Source organism: Tupaia chinensis, unplaced genomic scaffold (assembly GCF_000334495.1).
Source record: "Tupaia chinensis unplaced genomic scaffold, TupChi_1.0 Scaffold142716_1, whole genome shotgun sequence".
Classification (NCBI taxonomy): domain Eukaryota; kingdom Metazoa; phylum Chordata; class Mammalia; order Scandentia; family Tupaiidae; genus Tupaia; species Tupaia belangeri.
The window spans coordinates 2082270-2098636 of NW_006202562.1; the positions used below are offsets into that span (position 1 = coordinate 2082270).

At 47.6% G+C, this 16367-nt stretch overlaps 1 protein-coding gene across 1 annotated transcript in view; it reads right to left on the reverse strand.

Moving 5' to 3' along the window:
* LOC102476588 (cystatin-8) overlaps nucleotides 1–7937 on the reverse strand; it is a 15598-nt gene extending 7661 nt beyond the window's left edge. The window contains exons 1-2 of the mRNA XM_014582165.2: nucleotides 7122–7937; nucleotides 3586–3699 (exon numbers count right to left, since the gene is read on the reverse strand). Coding sequence (XP_014437651.1) covers nucleotides 3586–3699; nucleotides 7122–7355 — 348 coding nt within the window. The 5' untranslated portion in view covers nucleotides 7356–7937. The remainder of the gene's footprint in view (nucleotides 1–3585; nucleotides 3700–7121) is intronic.
* Nucleotides 7938–16367: the final 8430 nt, after the last annotated feature.

A 16367-nucleotide genomic window follows, 5' to 3' on the forward strand; every position in this document is an offset into this window, starting at 1 on the left:
TATATGGGCATGTGTGTATATGGGCATCCGTGTATATAGGCATGTGTGTATATGGGCAACTGTGTATATGGGCATGTGTCTATATGGGCATCTGTTTATATGGGCATGTGTGTATATGGGCATCTGTGTATATGGGCATCCGTGTATATGGGCATGTGTGTATATGGGCATGGGTATATGTGGGCATGTGTGTATATGGGCATGTGTGTATGTAGGCATCCATGTATGTGAGCATGTGTGTATATGGGCATGTGCATATATGGGCATCTGTTTATATGGGCATGTGTTTATATGGGCATCTGTGTATATGGGCATCCGTGTATATGGGCATGTGTGTATATGGGCATGGGTATATGTGGGCATGTGTGTATATGGGCATGTGTGTATGTAGGCATCCATGTATGTGAGCATGTGTGTATATGGGCATGTGCATATATGGGCATCTGTTTATATGGGCATGTGTTTATATGGGCATCTGTGTATATGGGCATCCATTTATATGGGCATGTGTGTATATGGGCAATTGTGTATATGGGCATGTGTTTATATGGGCATGGGTATATGTGGGCATGTGTGTATGTGAGCATGGGTGTATGTGGGCATATGTGTATATGAGCATCTATGTGTATGGGCATGTGTGTATATGGGTGTGGGGGGCATGTGTGTATATGGGCATGCATGTATATGGACATGCATGTGTGTGGGCATGTGTGTATATGGTATGGGTATATATGAGCATGTGTGTATGTGGGCATGCATGTACATTGGCATGTGTGTATGTGGGCATGGTGTATATGGGAATGTGTGTATCTGGGCATGTGTGTATATGGGCATGTATGTGTGTGGGCATGTGTGTATATGGCATGGTGTATATGGGCATGTATGCTCTTCTTCCTTTGGAACCACCAGACTGGCTCCTACAGCAAAGAGTGGCAAGAGGGGCCCCTCTGCCCCTAACTCGGTGGTGAGGAGAGAGTACACCATTGACGCTCCCAAGCACTTCCAGGGTCTGGCCTTCAAGAAACCAATCCCTCGGGCACTCAGCTCCTGAAATCTGTCAGGGAAGTGACGGCGATACAGACCCATACACTGGAACAAAGGAAGCTGTCCCTGCCAGAGGTAGGGCACGGCCCGCAAAGCTCCTACACAGTCGCTCAAGTGGAAGGAAGACAGAGGTTACCCAACAAGCTCACATACCTGCTTCCCTTTCACGACCTACGGACGGCCATGTGGGCGAGAGCTAGCCGCTGACAGCCAGATACAACGATAGAGCTGCCAGAATAGTCTATGTGAGGACAGCTCATGAGGAGATCTGTTACTTTAATTCATATACTACTAAGTCAAAGGAGAAAAGTTATTCAATATCCTTGACAGTTGCTGAAAGAATATTTGATAGAAGAAAACATTCTATTTTTTAATTATTTATTTAGTTTAATTTATTTATTTTTAATTTGTTATAGGGCATATGCACTCACCAGAAAGAGAGAGAGAAAGCAAGAATGCAAGCCACCAGGTCCAGACTCACACCACAGCTGACCATGTGGGAGTTCAGTGCCTTAACCACCACGCCACCTGCTGGTCCCCATTCTTAATTTTTAAAATGACTTAGTAAAGAGAAAATTAAAGAAACTCAGAAATGAGCTTTTGATGTAACATGTGATAACAGGATATAAACACTGAAGATATTCCTGTTAAAGCCAAGAATGAGAGGAACTGCTCAGTGTTACTACAAAAGGCCTGGAAAGAGGTTTTCATGCTTTTTTTTTTTTTTTGGAGAGATTTTCACTGTAGGGCGCGTGCGCTCGCCAGACAGACAGAGAGAGACATAGAGACAGAAAGCGAGAAATCACCCCCCAGGGGGGATGGTCACACCGCAATCCCTTCTCCTCCATTCTCCTCTCAGGATCTTGGGCACGCACGCACACGCGCCCGGCGTGAGTTTTAAGCCACCGGGTCCGGGACACGAACCGCGGTCGACTACGTGGGAGTCCAGCGACATAGCCATTACGCTAACTGCTGGTTCCCGAGGTTTTCATTCTTGATAACTGTGTGCTTAAATAGATGTGCTTCAGAAACCCAGGGAGAAGCTAGCTCCATAGCCTAGTGGTTAGGAGAGCCGGATCCACATGACCAACCATGGTTCAAAGCCCAGCCCTAGCAGCTTGAAAAACATACTGGATGTGGGACCAGCAGTTGGCATAACGGCTATGTCACTGGACTCCCATGTAGTCAACCACGGTTCAAGTCCCGGACCCAGTAGCTTAAACTCACGCTGGGCACATGTGCGTGCATGCCCAAGATCCCGAGAGGAGAATGGAGGAGAAGGGGTTGCGGTGTGGCTATCTCTCCCTAGGAGGTGATTCCTCACTTGCTGTCTCTCTATCTCTCTTTTTGGTGAGAGCCACACCCTATAGTAAAAACCTCTCAAAAAAGAAAAAAAGAATCAGCTATAAGCCCTGGTGAAAGTGTCAGAATCAAAGTGGAGTCCTGTGTGTCAACTTGTGTTAAACCTGACTAAACCGAGCTGAGGAAGGCCATGGAGGGAGGTGATTCTCACATACACACACGCCTGACAGCAAGAACTGTCACGAGGACTCCGCCCGAACCACTGCCTTGCACAAAGACCACTGCAACCTGACATGCAAGGACTACTTCTGTGAGGGCAGCCTAGGACTGATGCCCACCTTGGACATTGTTATCACTCTTGGTAGCCAAGGATGACTGTAATCCTGCCTCCTTTTCCTCCCTTACCTCCCCAAATATGGCAGTAGCTTACTGGGGAAGGTGTATCCAGCATTGCAATGCCTGTTTCCAAATAAATAACATTTTTCTTTCTTTTTTTGGAGGTTTTTGCTATAGGGCACGTGCGCTCGCCAGAAAGACAGAGAGAGAGAGACAGAAAGCGAGAAGTCACCCCCCAGGGAGGATGGCCACGCCGCAATCCCTTCTCCTCCATTCTCTTCTTGGGATCTTTGGCACGCACGCACACACGCCCGGTGTGAGTTTAAGCCACCAGGTCCAGGATTCGAAAGGCGGTCAACTACATGGAAGTCCAGCAACATAGCCGTTAAGCCAACCGCTGGTCCCAATAACGTTTTTCTTTGAGAGAGTCTTTTTCTATATGTCTTGGAAGTTGACACCCAAGAGGGCAGGGCATTGCTTTGTAGCCAGCACCTGGAACACACCTGGTGCATGATAAGTTCGCTCGGGTGGCTGAGCAAGTGAACGAACTCCTTTTGTGCCTGCACAGAACGAGCAACGGTGGGCCTAGCAACAAGTGCGTGCTGGTGTGGACCCAGGAGCACAGGCTCTCAGGGAGTGTGCATTGGCAAGTTTCCTGCACCGGGTTGAGGTGAGAGTGGCCTTGACAATCTCCTGCCCCTAGGACTAGGGTGGAGAAAGGCCCCAAGGGTTCCACATACCCTGTGGCCTTGCATCTGCTCTAAAAGTCACAGGGATGGCCACGAGGCGCTGAACTTGGGAGCAGTTCAGACAAGAGGGGCTCTGGGCACCCCCGAGTGTTTCTGATCACCCTTAGGCCTGGCAGAGGGGGCTCAGAGCCCCCGACGCTGTTCAGGCACCTACCTTCTCCAGTTTGGTGTTTTCTTGAATGTTACAGTTTTCATTATTGCTCAAAGGCTTTCTGCAGTTGCTGCGGGCAATTTCGACATCAATGAGGTATTCCAAACGATTCGTGATCTGTCGATTAGGATGGTGCAATTTTATTCCAAAAAGTTTAATGTATTTTTTTAAAGTTTTAGCAAGCACAGAAATCACTCTCACTCTGTCCTCGCCCCACTTCTCCCTCCCCCAACCCGCTAGACATATCCTTAGAGGAAAACCCGCCCACTTCCTGGCTCTTCCCGCACTGAGACCTGTCAGGACCCGACAGCCACCTGGAGCTGGACCCTTGGGGAAAAGCTCCTTCCACTTTGGGGCTTCCAAGAAGCCAAAACCTTCTAGTTCTATTTTCGTCCCCAAGTCCAGGACGTGTCACCTGCTCAGTGTTGGGGAGAAGGGCAGTGTCTCCAGAACCGCCAGTTCTCCCAAGCCTGATGACAGGGTTCACAGGGGCCTGCTGGGAGCACAGCGCCCCCAGATACACTGGATCCTGGCCCTGCGCCCTTCTACACACACTGCAGACCCCTGTGAGATCTCCCACCATGGGGCTTCCCACTCAGGGACCCTCTTACCCACTCCCCACCCGGTCCTTTAGGGACCACGCATTGCGAGTTTGTCTCAGCCTCTGCCAAGTTTTCAGTGGACAGAGCAGCAGCTGGTTTATAGCCAGACTTTAGGATTGCCTGAGTTCACTGGTGACTAACTTGAAACCTGCCTTCAGGGACCAGAAAGTGGTGTGGCCAGCACACAGCGCACTGCAACCCTGCAGCCAGAGCAGGCCCCACTCCTGTCAGGGCCTTCCTGTGCATGGTGGCACACACATCTGTGACACGCCCTCTATCTCTTGCAGAAAATACAAACTTTAAAAACATGTAAAACTCCAGGGGCTAGCAGGAGGCATGGTAGTTAAGGTGCTAGACTCTTACTCCCACGTGGTAAACAGTGGTTCAAGTCCCAGACCTGGAGGCTTGCTTTCTCACATCCTCTTTTTCTCTCTCTAGTCAAATTTTAAAATAATAAATAAATAAATAAATAAATAGTTCTAAGAAAAATGTAAAACTCTGCTTTCCTCAGGGCAACAACTGGAGAGGAAAGGGTGACTCTCCTTTCTTTCTCAAACCTTTCCTCGTTGGTCCTCAGGTCACAGCAAAGCTGCCTTAGATGTTCGCTGTGCTCCCAGGACTTAGCAAAGGCATCCTTAGGGGGGGAAGCTGGCGAGACGGTATCAAGAAGTGGCCTGCAGAGTGACCTGCTGGGTGCGGGAGTCAGTTCGGTTCCTCGAAGATGCTGCGGCCGTCGGCAAGGTTCCTGCTAGTAGTGGTCCCCGCAGACGTGCGCCCAGCGCTGACCCTGCTCCAGGCTCCTGCCTCCGGGCCAGGCACCCAACGGCTCAGTGGACCCTCACACCAGTTATCAAGGAAGGCTGCCATTTTCTTCCCGTAAGGAAACCGAGGCACAGACAAAGTAACTGTGTATCTAGCCAACAACCGACACGGAGTTCAAACCGAGGCGGCCCAGCCCTGCCATGTGCGCCCCTAGCCACGCACTCTGCCTCTCGCATTTCTGCTGCCTCTGCTAACCCGGCCGAGAGAAGGCAAGGCTCCTGGTCGGTGTCAGTTACAGGGAGACGTGCGCCTCAGCCCCACGGGACTGGGGGCCATCCTGCCAGCTGGACATTCTCTGTACCTTCACCACCCCTTTCCAAACCAAGCGAGCCAGAGAGATAGCTTTAACGCCGAGATTTCATTACATGACTCCTCGGGACTCCCTAACTTAACGCTGTGGCAGCTTTCCCGTCATCCTCAGATAAAGCACAACCCTTGACCACAGCTTGCAAAGCCCAGTAGGGCCCGGCCCCTGCCCACCTCTCGCCAACCACACTAGCTTTTAGAGAGGCTTACACAAGCCAAGCTCTTCCCACTGGCAGCTCCAGACGGCATTCTGGAACACACTCTCCCCAGGCCTCCTGCTCCCCTTCTGTGGCAGACTCTGAGAGCGGTATCCACACTCTTCTGTTCCTGGACATGCTGCTGGGGCCCTTCCCTGGGGTTCCTGCTGCCAGCAGGAGCCAGGGGCACCCAGAGCAGCTCTTAGACGATGGTAGGGAAGGTGGTGGATAAACGACCAGCTCCCTCACCTGTGGGTCTGACTCTGAGGTGGGCTCTGTACTTCTCCCAGAGACCCCAAGGTCCATGGAGCTCCCCGCCATGAACTCACCCTTCACTGACCACCTTCCCTGAACTGTCTCCCTTCTCCTTTACCCTCCTGGTGTGTCCCAGCGTGTCCCCCCAATAAGCCACTTGCACTCAGATCCCTGCATGAGTGTCTGCAGCTGAGAAAGCCACACTAACACTCCTGCCCGTTTCACACCTTCTCTGCCTCCAGGTCTCACCTCCGGCCTCACTGCCTGGAGTAGCAGTTCTCAGCCTGACTGAGGCTCTCCACATCTACCGAGATCTGGGTCCCACCCGGAGAGCCTCGTTTAATCAGCGAGGGTGTGCCCTGTGCCGTGGGACATTTACAAGCACCCAAGGTGAGAAATACTCTCGAAGGAACTCTCTCCTGATGCCTGAACCCCGTGTTCCCTGCCAGCAGAACGGACCTCACAACTTGAATTCCTACTGACAGCTTTTCTTGGAGACCAGACTGTGGGCTCCCAAAGGGCCACTTCACTGCCCCATCTGCAGCAAATGGAAGGAGTGTCCTCTGGGGAACTGACCGGGTGCACCCGCTGCCCTGGGTACCTAAGACAGTAAGCACGAAGGAGGCGGGAAAGCTGCAGGACATGGGGTCTGGTCCTTTATTTCAAAGGGCCACAGGAGGAGCCTTCGGGGTTGTGGAAGTACTCAGTCTGTACAGGGTGCTCCGTAAACAGCAAACCGAGCTGGAGATATGGGGCTAACGGCTCACATGCTCCCAAGGGGTGGGGACACAGGTTCCAGCCACAGTGACCTGTCTGTTCAGTAGCTGTACAGCCGGTTAAAGCTTCATGGAGTGATATAGGCCAGGCCGCCAACCAGCTGACCGCGGCCAGTATCCACAATCAGCTTATTCAAACTCTGAGGGCCTTTCACTGAATGGACAAGCAGGACCCCCTCCCACATGCCATGAACTCCGGGAACCCCAGGTCCATTGGAATCCCCCAAGCAATGCTCCGATTCGCCTATACAGCACACGCCCCCTCCAACCCACAGCACAGCGAGGCCTGAACACGGCCTGGGATGGCATTACTGCAAAACATCTCGCGGTGCTCCATTTCTCTCCAGCCACAGCTAATACGTGGGCATGACGGGTGGTGTAACCGTGTCGGTGCGTGCAAAGTACCGAGCAAAGCCCCCGATGTCCCGGCAAAGCCTCTGCCCCCGGGCTCTGATCGCCACCGCGTGAAGGCTCATGCCCCCCATCAGAGCGGGGCTTTCTGTCTGTTGGTGTGTTCTCACATGCCCACTCTCTCGGTCCATTGTAGGCCAGGGTCCCGCTATCCAGAGAGGGCGATTTACCTGCAGCTGGGCTTGCCGTGTGTGGGCCACCAGGAAGATATACTTGTCCCCGCTCTCCTTGTTGTACTCTTCCATGGCGAACCACAGACACTGCCTCACGTTGGCGTTGGAGGTGCTGACGGCCTTTGGACTCCTCAGCAGCTTCACCTCATTCTTGTCTGGGTCTGTGCTGGCGGCCACCAGGATCACCGGAATGGCGAGAGGGAGCAGGGAGAGCCACCAGGACCTAGTCATGGTCCCTCACCGAAGGGGCAGGTGAGGTCCCTCCTGTTGCTCTCAGGGCCAGAGCTGCAGGGAGGGTGGGTCGGGGGGTGGATGGCTGCTGTCACTGCTCTGGGTTAAAGATCTCTCTGCAGCAGCTGTCCTGTCTCCTCAGCGGCCCAGATGGATTTGAGACGGTCTTCTTGATCACCCTCTCCTCCTTCAAGGAGCCCCCTCCACGGGACACCACTTAGGGAGTCTCCACTCTCAGTCCCCCTGCCTCCCTCATATCCTGGTACAATGTGGTTCGAGGGAGAACTCCACTGAGACCAGAAGTGTCTACAACTACCCAGTGCCTGTCACCTCTGCTCTCTGCGTCTGGTCCAGAGGCGTGACTGTGTGAGATGTGGCTGCCCCAATGCTTCCTGCCCTGGATCCTGTAGCCTGTCCACTGCTCCCCCAGGCTCTGTCCTCTCCACTGTGGAGCAGTGCTCTGACCTCCCGCAGGCTGGCTCCCGGGTTCCAGCACTCTCAGTTCATGCCATGCCTAACCAGGAGCTCTGTCAGTCCTGATCCCCAGTCTGTCTTCAGCTGTGAGTACCAGCCCTGTGGGAGGCCACACTTTGTGATGTAATCCAGCCCCTGTGACCCTGCCTCAGCGAAGGCACTGCCCCGTGCTGGCCTCTGGTCCAAGTGACTGTCCTGGAGCCACAGACAGCAATCCAGGGCCTCCTGCTCCACCCTCGGAGGGAGGGCCCTCGGGGTTTCCTGCTGTGAGCCTGGCTGTGTGAAGGCCTGGCCTCTGGCCTCCACCTAGTTGGGTCAACAGCAACCCCTCCTCTGTCCTACTAGGGCGAGAGCCATAAAGCCCACCCCAATGCTCAGACTTGGGCTTTATAAGGAAGAGGCAGGGCTAGAAAGTGGCTTGGTGGTTAAGGCAGCTGGATTCCACATGGCTAATTCTGTGGTTCGAGTCCCAGACCTTGCAGCTTGAAAATCAAGCCAGGTGCATGGGCATGCATGCCCAAAATCCTGAGAGGAGAATGGAGGAGAGGGGATTGCAGCATGGCCAACCCCCCAGGAGTGATTTCTCACTTTCCCTCTCTCTGTCTTTGTCTCAGTCAACCACACATGTCTTATGGCAAGGTGGGACATTGTACAGAAGGGATAGGCAAATATTTTACATAATGGGGAAGACCAAAATGCTTGATGCTTTGCAGACATGTGCTCTCTGTTATAATTACTCAGTTATCTCGTCGCGGCAAGAGAGCAAGCAGAGGAAACACATAAATACACAAACGACTCTGTTCCAGTGAAAACGCTTACAAAAACTGGCCACAGTTTGCCCTGCCTACTGAGTGTTAACTTGAACCATAGAGAATTGCCAGTATTTGGTTGATATTGATCTACAGAAATAGTGATGTCTTGTGGTTCAGCCTAATAACATGGCTAATTCTGTGGTTCGAGTCCCAGACCTTGCAGCTTGAAAATCAAGCCAGGTGCATGGGCATGCATGCCCAAAATCCTGAGAGGAGAATGGAGGAGAGGGGATTGCAGCATGGCCAACCCCCCAGGAGTGATTTCTCACTTTCCCTCTCTCTGTCTTTGTCTCAGTCAACCACACATGTCTTATGGCAAGGTGGGACATTGTACAGAAGGGATAGGCAAATATTTTACATAATGGGGAAGACCAAAATGCTTGATGCTTTGCAGACATGTGCTCTCTGTTATAATTACTCAGTTATCTCGTCGCGGCAAGAGAGCAAGCAGAGGAAACACATAAATACACAAACGACTCTGTTCCAGTGAAAACGCTTACAAAAACTGGCCACAGTTTGCCCTGCCTACTGAGTGTTAACTTGAACCATAGAGAATTGCCAGTATTTGGTTGATATTGATCTACAGAAATAGTGATGTCTTGTGGTTCAGCCTAATAGCTGTATTTACTCATCCTCAAGTATTCCGTTGTTTCAAACAGTAAGGTCGTGGTTCCCTGCAATGTATTAGCTGCTCTGTCTGGAATTCAAGAGAGATGAAGGCTATACTTGGGTGACTTTCAGGAAGGAGAAGGTGGTGAATCCCACAGTATGAAGCCCCAGATACCCTCAAGCCCTTGTCACTCCTGCCCTTTGCTGCCATTCCCCTAAACAATGCTTCTAGCAAGAAATTCACCTTCAAACTCTGGTAGAGGGACATTGGGAGGAGGCCGTTTCCCAACACTGTAATCTACCTGCATTCGTTATTTATCGATGTTCTGATAAATTGTCACCAATTCAGTGGCTTCAAACACCATAAATCTATCTTCCTATAGCCCTGGGTGTCAGACATCCAGAATGGCTTTCACTGGGCTGAAATAAGGTATGAGCAAGACTACATTTCTTCTGAAAGCTCTCAAGTTAAATGTGTTCCCTTGCCTTTTCTAGTTTCTAGAGGTTGTCTAAACTCCTTGTTCATGGTCCCTGTGAGGTTAATTTTATGGGTTAACTTGACTGAGCTAAAGGGTGCCCAGATAGCTGGTAAAAGCTTCATTTCTTGGTATGTCCGTGAGGGTATTTCCAGAAGAGAATAGAATTTAAATCAGCAGCCTGAGTAAAAAATGTCTGCTCTCACCACTGTGGGCGAGTGCTATTCCATCCACTGTGGGCCAGACAGACCCATCACCTGGAGGAAGGGTGAATTCGCTGTTTGAGCTGAGAGGTTCATCTTCCCTTGCCCTCAGGCATCAGAGCTCTTGGTTCCCGGGTCTTCACACTCAGAATTTAACCAGCCACTGTCCTGGTTTTCACTTCTTCCAACTTATACCAAATCACATCCCTGGCATTCCTTCTCCCACCTGCATACAGGAGATCTCGGGACATCTCAGCCTCCTCCAAAATCTTATGTGAACCAATTCTATAGTAAATCTCCTCTTGCGGTTGTCTACATATGGGGGACCTTCAAAATGTTCATGGGAAATGCATGCCATAAAAAAACTATGGATAGATTTCAATTTTTTTGTATGAAAATCAATTCATACTTTAATTCCATTTTACCATGAACTTTTTTGAAGCCTTCTCATCTTCTTCTTTTTTTTTGGAGAGGTTTTTGCCATAGGGTGCGTGAGCTCGCCAGAAAGACAGAGAGAGACAGAGAGACAGCGAAAAATCCCCCCCCAGGGTGGATGGCCATGCCACAATTCCTTCTCCTCCATTCTCCTGGGATCTTGGGCACACATGCACATGTGCCTGGCATGAATTTAAGCCACCACATCCGGGACTCAAACCACAGTCGACTACATAGCGACATAGCCATTACGCCAACTGCTGGTCCCCACTTCCTCATCTACTTCTCTCTGCTACTTTAATCATCATATTTCACTTTTTACTTCTGCCTTTCCTGCTTCCCTTTTATAAGGACCTTTCTGGTTACATTGGGCCTGCCCGGGTAATCTAGGATGATCCATTTCCCCATTGTGAGATCCCCACTTACACCCACAGAGCCCTGCATGCTACATACACTCATCCTTCCTCGACGTCCATCACACCACATGACAGGAGATTGGGGGTGAGGTATTGACACAGACCCTTGACCCACTGGTTTTTATCAACTTTCTCTCTTTTCCACTGCCCTCTTCTTACCTGAGGCCCTAGCAGCTGCAGTCTGATAACATCTATGGTGGGAAGATAAATAAGGATCGCTTCTGAGTAAAAGCAAACCTGCAGTCTCCACTCACTTCAAAGTCTCACATTGTTTTTTCATTTTTTTCCAATTTGCTGGTTTCTGGAGTTTATGAGTCCCTGTTGTTTCTCCCGTCTCTGTAGCACCAGTTCCAGGAGGGAGCGCACCACCCTATCGGGAACTAGAAGCCACAAGGGTAAGTGAGCAGGGAAATGGCTGTGAGTTAAGTGAGCAAGAACCACAGGTCAAAAATAGCTCAGAGCCCGTGGAAGAAACTTCAGCTCCTCTACTGAGAGCATTCTAGAAAGATTACAGTGAGACTGTGCAGCAGATGGAAAGTACTGACATGGCAGAGAAGGCACTCAATGTAGCAGTTAAGAAAAGTAACTCAATAAATAGAATATTCAGACTCATGGATTGGATTCCTTCAAGTTCATTTATGCATTTACCTATGTATTCAGAGTGAGTGAGAGAGACAGAGTGAAACCCATCAGGGTGCTTCCCTGGGACTGCCAGCCAGGATCAAAGGTGCTCCCAGCATGTTCAGGTAGGCCCAGGAGTCACTGCAGTCCCTGCCACCTGCACCCTATGCTGGGCCACACAGATTGGATTTTTTAAAAGCCCTACAGTGTGGTGGCTGCAAAAGACATACTAAAAACTAAAATAAAATAAAAACACACAGAAAAGATAAAAGTCTAGAAAAATACTTATGCAAATATGAAGTAAACAAAATTAGAGCATCCATATTACTGTATGGCAAGATACAACATAAGAGAAAAACAAAGTTGTAAGAGTTATAGCAGTCAGAATTCTAAGAGGACCCACCCACGATAAGCCTTCTGGGATACACAGCTTGTACCATTGCATGGATCGTGGGTGGGGCATGTGAACATGATGGGATTTCATTCCTGTGATTAGGTTAGGCTATATGTCAAAGGTATAGGTATTTTATAGATGTAATTGAGGTCCCTCATCAGTAAATTTGACATACTATACAGGAAGATTTCCTCGAGTGGATCAGACCTAAACAAATGAGTCCTGTAAAGGAGACTCTAGAAAGAGTCCTACTTCCAAGACCACCTCCCCCGGAAGTGCAAAGGACCCAGACCATCCCATACAACCTCAGAGAAGGTAGAGGACTCACGCTTCCCAGTCTCCAAATTCACTATAAGGTGACGGTAACCGAAGCACTGTGCTTGTGACATAGGACATAAGAGAGGCTGACAGATGAGGGCCAAGCGTCCTTAAAGAAACAACCACGTGAGCTGGGAGGAGGAGCTCAAGCTCAGAGGAATCCCCGGTCTTGGCTGATAGCTCGTCTGCAGTCTGAGAACATGGTCAGAAAACCCAGGTAATTCTGACCCAATAAACCGTGAGATAATAAAAGGTTTTATGTTAAGCTGCCAAGTTTGTGACATAGAAAGCTAATATAGGAACAAAAGCAGACAAAAGAAAAACTTAGTCAAGAAGACACCGTTTTGGAAATTATTAGAGGCCTCCTACCTCAGCCGCACACACGCCTAACAGGAAGTCAGAGAACTAGGAGGAAAGATAAGTGGAGAAGAGATAAGTAAGAGACCAGCTTTGAATCTCACCGAACCGAGGACAAAACCTGATTTATCAAGAAGCCGAAAAATAAGCAGAGATTAAAAGTGATTTAAAAAGAATACTCAGAGGCCAGCAGGTGGTATGGTGATTAAGGCACTGGACTCCCACATGGCTGAGCACGGTTCAAGTCCCAGACCCAGCAGCTTGAAAATCATACAGGGCTCATGTGAGCACCCAAAAGCCCAAGAGAAGAGTAGAGGAGAAGGGATTGCAGCATGACCTTCCACCACGCAGAATGTAGGGAGTGATTTCTCTCTTCCTCTCTCTGGAGAGTGCATGCTCTCTTACAGAGAAAACAAAAAAAAAGTGTTGTTGGAAAAGTCATGACATATTTTTACATAGAAAAATACATCATGACTTTCCTGATGACCTAATAATAACAATAAATTTTTTAAATAAATTAAAATTTTTTTAATAAATTTTAAAAAGAGAGAAAAATAAAATATATTTATTCTGAGAAGAGTGAAAAATCAATTAATCTAATATTGTAAATTAAATATCACATATAAAAAAAAAAACTCAGAAATTTTTTCTATAAAATGCTATACCCAGCTTTAAACATTACAAAATGAGGAGCCAGCAGGTAACGTGGTGGTTAAGGGTGCTGGACTTCCAGATGGTTGATTGCAGTTCGAATCCCAGACCTGGTGGCTTGCTTTCTCACTTTCCCTCTCTCTCTCTCACTGACTCTGTCCCTCTCTTATCAAATTAAGATAAATAAACACATAAATAAAGTTAAATAAAATAATTATTTTTAAAAAATTAACAGAATGAAGGGTTTCTAGTCAACAAACGATACCATTGGCAAAAGCCAATAGACAGATGACAGTGTGGACGAAAATATTTGCCAGGCCTGGCAGTAACAAAGAATTCGTATATGGGACAGAGTGTCCATGCAGAGATGAGTCCAATAACCAGCAGAACTTCTGTGTGTCTCATTCCCTCTGCTGTAAAGGACCAGTGTTTGGGTTCTGGTTTTGTGGTTTTTTGTTTTTTTGTTTGTTTGTTTTGTTTTTGTTTTTAAATAACTTAAAGGGTCACTTTAAGTCACCTTTTTTTTTTTTTTTTTTGGAGAGGTTTTCGCTATAGGGTGCGTGCGCTCGCCAGACAGACAGAGAGAGACAGAGAGACAGAAAGCAAGAAATCACCCCCCAGAGGGGATGGTCATGCCGCAATCCCTTCTCCTCCATTCTCCTCTTGGGATCTTGGCCACGCACGCACACGTGCCCGGTTTCAGTTTCAAGCCACCGGGTCCGGGACGCGAACCGCGGTCGACTACGTGGGAGTCCAACGACATAGCCATTATGCTAACTGCTGGTTCCCTGGTTTTGTGTTTTTTAAAAATTTTCAAGTCATGGGGCTGGCAGGTGGTGGGTGGTTAAGGGCACTAGACTCACACATGACTGACCATGGTTTGAGTCCCAGATCTGGCAGCTTGCTTTCTCATTTTCCCTCTCTCATGCTCTCTTGCTATATACCTCTCTGGTCAAAGTTTTTAAATAAATAAATAAATAAATAAATAAATAAAGTTAAATAAAATAGTTTTTTAATTTTTCAAGCCATTGCAGACTAATATTTTTTAAAATATTGATTAGTCTGGAAAGTCATGATGCATTTTTGCATAGAAAAACAGGAAAATATGTCGTGACTTTGCCAACAACCTAATACAGTCACATGCTTGGATATTATAAGCATATTAAATTGCAATGAAGGGACCAGCAGTTAGCATAATGGCTATGTCGCTGGACTCCCATGTAGTTGACCGCGGTTCGCGTCCCGGACCCGGTGGCTTAAAACTCACACCGGGTGCGTGTGCATGCATGCCCAAGATCCCAAGAGGAGAAAGGAGGAGAAAGGAGAAGAGTGGCCATCCCCCCAGGGGTGATTTCTCGCTTTCTGTCTCTCTGTCTCTCTCTGTCTGGCGAGCACATGCGCCCTATAGCAAAAATCTCTCAAAAAAAAATGCAATGAAAGTCTGCACATCTCTAAGCACAATTTCCACACTTTCCTTCCAGCAAGCTGGCAACAAACAGGTGGGACTGGTACAGAGAACAAACTTTGAAAATCAGTTACTTAGAAACTCAAAACTATTAAAAAAAAAAAAAAAAGTCAGATCTGGCAGGTGGCATGGTGGTTGGGGCCCTGGACTCCCACATGGCTGACCATGGTTTGAGCAGCTTTGTCATTTTCTCTTTCTCTCCATCTCTCTGATCAAATTAAAATAAATAAAGTTAAATAAAGTAATTCTTTTTAAAAAAAATATTAAAAATAAAGTTGAGCAATGTGGTTAAAAGAGAGCATGATAGAGAGAGAAGAAAAGGGCTGATATTGTGAGCCTGGAATTCCCAGAAGGGACCTCTAAGAGCCTAGGTGTTGGCTTCTCTTAGTCATTTCCTGTGAGTCATGCTTCCTGCTCTCCCTTTGTCACTGTGGATTGGACTAGCTCTCTTGCATTCGTTCTATTTTTGCCTCAGTTATTTTGAGCCAGGGCCTGCACACTTAAAGGTGTTATATCTTCCTAGTATTTTCATCAGTCAACCATCCGTCCTCACTGCAAGCGATGCTCCTACTCAGTTTATCATATGTGATGTCAGAACTGCTACACTGGATCCTGAGATGGATACCAAACTTGAGCTGTGAAATATTCTTTTCCTTGACCAAAAAAGGATTTTCTGCTGAGCCTTCTCCCTCCAGATTCATTTCTAGAGGGTAGGGCTACCTCTTCATCTTCTCTCCATTTCTTGCCGTCTCTCTCTGTCTTGCTGTGTCTCTGTGACTTTTAATTTTTTTTCTTTTTTTTTTTTTAAGGTAAAGTATTCTCTGAGCTCTCAAGCCCCTCCTTTATTGTACTAATTTGTGCCTTTCCCCATTCCCTTTAGAAAAGGCACAAACCCAGGCCAGGTCCATCCTGAGATGGATACCAAACTTGAGTTATAAAATATTGCTTTCATTTTTTGCTTTTTAAAATTAAAATCTAATTTTTTTATTATCCTTTTTTCCTTTTTCCTTTTATTTTTTCTTCTTCTTTCCTCTTCTCTAATTCTTTTCCTTTATCTTTATTCATTGGATGCTCAGCCTCTACGCACTAAGTGTCTAGTCAGGCCCAAGTAAACAGGCTCTAAACATCTGAATATGATCAAGGTCAGAGTAGTCCTCTATTCCCAGTGAATCTGATGCACAAAGAGTGAAAATGGAACAGGAGAAAGATTGCAAATCTGCACATCTCTGAATGCTCAGATTGAACCTCAAGAATTAGGAAGAAATGCTCCATCCATCAAATAACTAGAAATCACCTCAGGGTCACAAGAAACACAGGAAAGCAAGAAAATACCTCTCCTCCAAGGGAAAAGAATAACTCTTTTTCATCCTCAGACAGTACAATGAAACTCATGGAAATGTCTGATAAAGAATTTAGAATATTCATAGTGACAAAGCTAACAGAGATGGAAGAGAAGAGAGACAATGAACTGCAGAAGAGGCAGGAGAAAGGAGTTGATGAGTTTCAGGAGGTTAGTAAATTCTTGCAATATTTAAAAGATGAAATACACACCATAAAAAAATAATCAAATCAACCTATTAGAGATAAAGGCTGTAATATAGGAAGTCAAAATCTCCCTCAAAAATATTAAAAGCAGACTAGATCATACAGAAAATCAAATCTCAGATGTAGAAGATAGAATCACTAGCCTAGAAAAATCCACCACAAAGTCTGAGAAAATTGCCCAAAAAGTGAGAATAATACATGAGAAATACTAGATACCATCAAACATTCAAATATTC